The following is a 5,218-nucleotide window of genomic DNA, read 5'->3' on the forward strand; positions in this document are numbered from 1 at the left end:
CGTATCCTCAATTTTTTTTTGGCACAGTCGGTAGGTATGTAAATTAGAAAATTAGTTACAATTTGTACTTTATTTATTTTCTGTTTGTCCACAAGAGTCTCCATTTTCCTTTCATCATTACAAAAACAGTAAAAACTGATAAACCACCACAAAAAATCAGGCCACAAATTCCACTCACTAACAGAATTGGTGTTTGTGAAAGCGAACTTAAAATATTGTCTTCATTAAGGGGCAAAATTGGTACAATTATTAACATAAAAAACATATAAAAAATACTTAAGACACTCAAACCTAGCATTGTTATACCATAAACCTTATTTGACACTGCCATTTTTACCCTGTGTATTCCTCTTCAAATTTCTTAAAATCTTCTTCAGTGAAGACAGTTGTTTGGGTCTTCTTGCGTTTTTTCTTTTCTTTCACAGGCCTTCGAGTGACCGCCCTTTGAATTATCTAAAGACAAAGTATATTTAAATAAACATTTCATATGGTAAGAAGGATTGCACCTTTTCTGTAGTTTCTTTATCAAGTTCAATAGTGCAAACATTTTTGATTTCTTTAAGCTTTTTCAAATTTTCCTTCAAAATCTCGTCCTTGCTCTTAAAAGTTTTCTTCGCTTCTAAAACTGTTAGTTTCTTTGAAGTTGACAAAACTCCTGTTTTTTCTAAAATTGAAAAAAAATACATGGTGTCAACAACACAGTTTTATCATGTGATTATACCTTTGCGTCCTTTTCTACTAATATTTTTCGTTATTTTTAGTTTATCGGGTATCAAGTTGAACACATCTTTTGTATTATTCTTCGACTTTTTAACTAAAATGTAAAGTAAAAAAAAATAAAACAAAAGATGCAAGGTTTTACCTTTAGCTTGTTTCCTAAAATCAGGATCTACAATTTCTAAAGCTTTCTGAACCAAGGCGGAAGACATTTCAATTAAAACAACTCAAATAACTCATTTCCTCAAATTTTTCTTGGAGAACTTTTTGTAGAGGTTATGTCGGTTCTGACAATCAGAATACGCGCTATCAGTGTGACGTAGACATTTGAGGTAGGTCAGCACCTTAAAGCTAAACAATCGCCATTTTCAATGCTTTTCTTATGGGCATTTAAAAGTTTTTCGTATTTCTTTAATGCTAGAAGTGTAGGAACATTACTTTTACAGAGAAATGATAGCTATGAAAAATGCAATGTCGTTTCTTAAAGATTTTAGCAACTGAGCTAATATTTCTGTAAGTTGAACACATAAATCCTTTTCTAACCTAACTTTTTTCAAACTTCAAAATTCAGTTTTTCTTAATTTGGACATCATATTGATGTAAATTATTATGTGGCCTTTTAAAACTGAGGGAAAAATGGTTTGCCACACTAATGACATTGGATTTCTTCTGAATGACGAATTCATGGGGTGCAACCGGCGCAACCCCAATAAACGGGTTGTTTTCTGTCCCCCTCCCCCATCACGAGGGATGAATAGCAGGTATACGAGGGTAGAGGGTTCAGGCACATACATGGTTGAAAGTAGTACGGGTTGTGAGTTCTGTGCTTCTTTCGTGAGTGTCTTTTGTTATCGTGTTTTTTCCGATCGTTCTCCATATCTTCGTGTTCTTGAATTTTTAAAATTCTGTTTTTCCAAGACATTATCTCATTTTTGTGGTACATCATTAGGTATGATTTGTGAATAATATTTTGTTGCGATACTTTGATAGTTCATGTGTAGTAGGTTTTTACATCACAACTATGGGAATGTGTTGGGCTCCAGATTGCAAACACTATAGTACTCGCGATAAATGCCATTTTTTTAGTTTTCCTAAGTCGGGAAAAGAACGAGCACTATGGAAAAAATTGTTGAGGTAATTTTTAATAGATGTTTTGATATTAATTTTTAATTGCTTGTTTCATTGTTAAATGTAGAAGAGATGTAGAACCCGGACCAGGAGCCTACGTTTGCAGCTGCCATTTTCGGGATGGAAGAAAGGAAAATGGTCCTGAATTATTTTTGCACAATATCGCAAAAAGAGCCTATTTTCAAGTGGAATCTCCAGAAAAAAAAAAGATGAAAAAACAAGGACTCCCTTCTTGTTCTAGTTCCGCTGAATCATTAAGGTAAAAAGTGAATCCTAGTTTTAAATTGATTTACAATTTGATCATTTGAATAGTGTTGATATACCGGAAGAAACAGTACCATCGACAATGAATTTAGAGGAAGTGCCATCGACGTCTACAGCCGTAGTTGCAGCACCAGCAGATATAATTCAAGATGCTCCGTTAGAATCTATGGGTGTGCAAGCACCCTTGGTGTCACATGCGGCTCTTGAAGCAGAAATGTATTTTCTCAAAAAGGAAAATGCTGAACTTAAAGCAAAAATACAATATCTGACAGTACGATTTTGCTATGAAAATGTTCAAGGAAATGACAAACTCATTGTTTTATATACCGGTCTTCCCAATAGCCAGATTTTCGAAGCATTGTTTCACTTAATCGAAAAGTTGGACATAAAATATTACCACAAATGGACAGTCCAAAAGTTAACTAGAATTGACCAACTCTTTTTAACCCTAGTAAAATTACGACTCAATTTCCCTCAACTTGATTTGGCGCAACGCTTTGGGGTTGCCCAAAGCACAGTTTCTAATATTATTTTAACATTTGTCCATGTAATATATGAAATTTTATATAAACAGTTTATGACGACAATGCCTTCGCGCGAAAAAAATAAATCTTGCTTGCCAACATGTTTTAGCAATTTTACTAATTGTAGAGCAGTTCTAGATTGTACCGAAATTTTCACTGTGGTATCACGTAAGTCTATGTCAACACAGAAATTAACATATAGTACTTACAAACATCATAATACTTTCAAAGGGCTAATTGGAGTTGCACCCAATGGTGTCATCACATTTGTAAGTGATTTATACGTGGGATCAACTTCTGATCAAAAAGTTGTTTTAAATTGTGGAATAATCGACATGTTAAAAACTGGAGATATGATTTTAGCCGATAAGGGATTTTTGATCCAAAATATTCTGCCACCAGGGGTCACTTTGAATATTCCACCTTTTTTATCAAATGTCCAATTTACACCAGAGCAAGTTAAGTGTACCGAAAATATTGCACGTGCAAGAATACACGTCGAAAGGGCAATACGCCGATTAAAATGTTATCATATTTTAAATTTTTTGCCAGAGTCTTTGTGCCACTATGGAGATATTGTTTTTAAAGCGACTGCCGCTTTAACAAACCTCCAATTTCCATTAATTAAAGAGGTAGCAGAATTGTTTCAGGATTGTGATGATTAAAATAATGTAAAATAAAAACCATCTATTTATATACAGTTTATTATTGTGAAATAAAGGAAATATATTGGTCAAGATAAAATTCTTTTAAAATATTGATATTTTCTGACCACCCCGGATCTTTTTCAATTTGAAATATCTCTGTGCACTTTGGTGTCCACACGACAAAGTAGCAGATACTTCGACCAGTGATGTGCATTTGCCCCTGTACTTGGTGGTAATAATTGTGATTGCTGTTAAGATTAATGTCCTCATTTTCATCCCTCCAATAAAAATATTTTTTATCCTTCAGGGCTTCAGACAAACTGTCAGTGTCCCTATATTTATATGGGCATTTAATTTCGAGAATCCCATCTTCTTCCACTAATCCATCAGGACTTGCTCCCAAAAAGCCTGATTCTTCCAACCTACAAAAAAAAGTAATATTACATTATTCATCTAAGTTATACGTGTTAATTATTTTCGACCTACCAAAATCCCGTCTCTTGGACTTTAAGATTCGTCGCTTCTTCAAATTCTCTGAGCGCTGTCTTCTCGTGGGTCTTACCCCACTGCACAGCAGCAACCCTGTCAAGCGAATAGCCTTCCGCCAAATTTTTAAATAAAGAGGGTGGGAATCTTCGTCTACTGCAAGCAGATAGTACCATGCCAAACCTGCTGGCCGTTAAACGATGTTTCCTTGCTACATGCCAATTTTCGTTAACATGTTGGCCCCGAGTGCACGCCTCAACCAGTTTAATGCGTGCCTCATCTATTCTGCACTTCTCCAAAAGAAACTTTTGTTTGTCTATGGCCTGCACGTATTCTAAGCTTTGTAGAATTTCTTCGATATCTGCAATAATTTTTCTGGCTTCTTCACTTGCTTCTGGTCTTAGGAGCCAAGTGAAGCCCACCACATTCGTGACGCCTATTTCGGCACGGAACTGAATAATTTCGTCCTCAGTAGAGGACCTAGACAGTGCCGTATAGTTTGATAATTTCGGCTTGTAAACATCAGCTAACTTAATGACTTCTGTTTGTGGTGTTGTTTTTGATGGGGCACTCCACTGACACTCAATGTCAGTAGCACTTACATTATAATGAGCATAATATAATGCTGCAGCCATATGATGGCAAGCCACGTTGCCCCTTGGGCAGGTACAATGTGCCGTCTTAACCCCTTCTTCTAGGTCATATGAAATCTAAAACACACTTTGTAGAAGAAATGTCTAACAGTTAAATAAATACAAACCTCCACAGTATAATTTAGCTTTTTCATGCTCGGTAGAACTTCTGCAGAAATTCTCATCGGTTGTACTGTGCCATCAAACCTAAATTTGGTGACGTGACCGCTGGTAAAAGCATTTTCTCCCCGAACTAAAAAGCGATTACCGTCCCCAAAAAATTTCGCAATAAAGTGAAACTTAACAATGTGCTTTTCTGCCACTAAAATGCATAAATATAATAGTTTCTCAAAGTATAATTAAAGCTTACTCACTTTCTCACCGACAACGTGGTTCCCTGTATTCTTTTATAAAGTTCGTATTTTCACAAAAAGTCACTTCTAAATTAAATTAAAGTCTCTAGTGGCACAAATTACACCCGCTGCAGCTATTTGACACGTTATTAACGCACAAACACAACCAAAAAACCGAAAAACGTATTACACCACATGTAAAAGACTGGTTGTTTAGCTTTGAGCAACTGACCTACCGTAATAAGAGTGGGGAGGTGACGTCACGACTGATAGCGCGTATACCCAACATGAAAATCTTTCTTATTCTATGTCTGGATTGTCTGGTCGACTGTAATGTTCATAGTGCCAGCACAATTTTTAGTGCTGTCTTCACCGACATAAAATAATGTAACTATTCCCGGATTTCCCAGGAAATATTCATTAACGGACTTTTTAAATGCCTGAAATTACATTAAGTCAAAATGATC

The 5,218-nt window shown here is 35.6% G+C and overlaps 3 protein-coding genes across 7 annotated transcripts; 1 reads left to right on the forward strand and 2 right to left on the reverse strand.

The window, feature by feature from the left end:
* Positions 1-55: 55 nt before the first annotated feature.
* On the reverse strand, positions 56-1,014 carry LOC655186 (active regulator of SIRT1). Its single transcript, XM_970885.4, has 4 exons — positions 863-1,014; positions 722-814; positions 507-664; positions 56-453 (listed from the first exon to the last, which is right to left on the reverse strand). Exons 1-4 carry the CDS (start codon positions 927-929, stop codon positions 334-336), a joined length of 438 nt encoding a protein of 145 aa, XP_975978.3. The 5' UTR covers positions 930-1,014; the 3' UTR covers positions 56-333.
* LOC135265385 (uncharacterized) lies at positions 1,008-3,377 on the forward strand. Of its 4 annotated transcripts, XM_064354849.1 has the most exons (5): positions 1,008-1,666; positions 1,719-1,851; positions 1,913-2,104; positions 2,158-2,801; positions 2,865-3,377. In XM_064354849.1, the coding sequence occupies exons 1-5, from the start codon at positions 1,327-1,329 to the stop codon at positions 3,296-3,298; spliced, it is 1,743 nt and encodes a 580-aa protein (XP_064210919.1). In that variant the 5' UTR covers positions 1,008-1,326; the 3' UTR covers positions 3,299-3,377. The 4 variants fall into 4 exon arrangements, 1 of the variants encoding a protein (XP_064210919.1); XR_010333029.1 differs by having other exon boundaries at positions 1,008-1,230; positions 1,289-1,851; positions 2,158-3,377; XR_010333031.1 differs by having other exon boundaries at positions 1,014-1,666; positions 1,722-1,851; positions 2,158-3,377.
* Positions 3,322-5,034, reverse strand: LOC135265403 (uncharacterized). 2 transcript variants are annotated; one of them, XM_064354874.1, is made up of 4 exons: positions 4,773-5,034; positions 4,527-4,720; positions 3,767-4,476; positions 3,322-3,702 (listed from the first exon to the last, which is right to left on the reverse strand). In XM_064354874.1, coding segments are annotated over exons 1-4 (1,269 nt in total). In that variant the 5' UTR covers positions 4,774-5,034; the 3' UTR covers positions 3,322-3,338. The 2 variants fall into 2 exon arrangements, with proteins under 2 accessions (XP_064210944.1, XP_064210946.1); XM_064354876.1 differs by having other exon boundaries at positions 4,769-5,034.
* Between the last annotated feature and the right edge of the window lie 184 nt (positions 5,035-5,218).

Source organism: Tribolium castaneum, chromosome 1 (assembly GCF_031307605.1).
Source record: "Tribolium castaneum strain GA2 chromosome 1, icTriCast1.1, whole genome shotgun sequence".
In the NCBI taxonomy this organism is placed as follows: domain Eukaryota; kingdom Metazoa; phylum Arthropoda; class Insecta; order Coleoptera; family Tenebrionidae; genus Tribolium; species Tribolium castaneum.

What these genes read in the sequence shown, in the direction of transcription:
- LOC655186 (XM_970885.4), bottom strand. Translation starts at nt 929, where the DNA reads ATGTCTTCCGCCTTGGTTCAGAAAGCTTTAGAAATTGTAGATCCTGAT. An exon ending in TTTTAGGAAACAAGCTAAAG is followed by an intron (nt 815 to 862) that starts GTAAAACCTTGC and finishes TTTACATTTTAG; the next exon opens with TTAAAAAGTCGAAGAATAAT. An exon ending in ATAAAGAAACTACAGAAAAG is followed by an intron (nt 454 to 506) that starts GTGCAATCCTTC and finishes CTTTGTCTTTAG; the next exon opens with ATAATTCAAAGGGCGGTCAC.
- LOC135265385 (XM_064354849.1), top strand. Translation starts at nt 1,327, where the DNA reads ATGTGGCCTTTTAAAACTGAGGGAAAAATGGTTTGCCACACTAATGAC. An exon ending in CTATGGAAAAAATTGTTGAG is followed by an intron (nt 1,852 to 1,912) that starts GTAATTTTTAAT and finishes TGTTAAATGTAG; the next exon opens with AAGAGATGTAGAACCCGGAC. An exon ending in AATTTTCACTGTGGTATCAC is followed by an intron (nt 2,802 to 2,864) that starts GTAAGTCTATGT and finishes ATACTTTCAAAG; the next exon opens with GGCTAATTGGAGTTGCACCC.
- LOC135265403 (XM_064354874.1), bottom strand. An exon ending in AGCTAAATTATACTGTGGAG is followed by an intron (nt 4,477 to 4,526) that starts GTTTGTATTTAT and finishes AGTGTGTTTTAG; the next exon opens with ATTTCATATGACCTAGAAGA. An exon ending in GTCCAAGAGACGGGATTTTG is followed by an intron (nt 3,703 to 3,766) that starts GTAGGTCGAAAA and finishes TTTTTTTTGTAG; the next exon opens with GTTGGAAGAATCAGGCTTTT.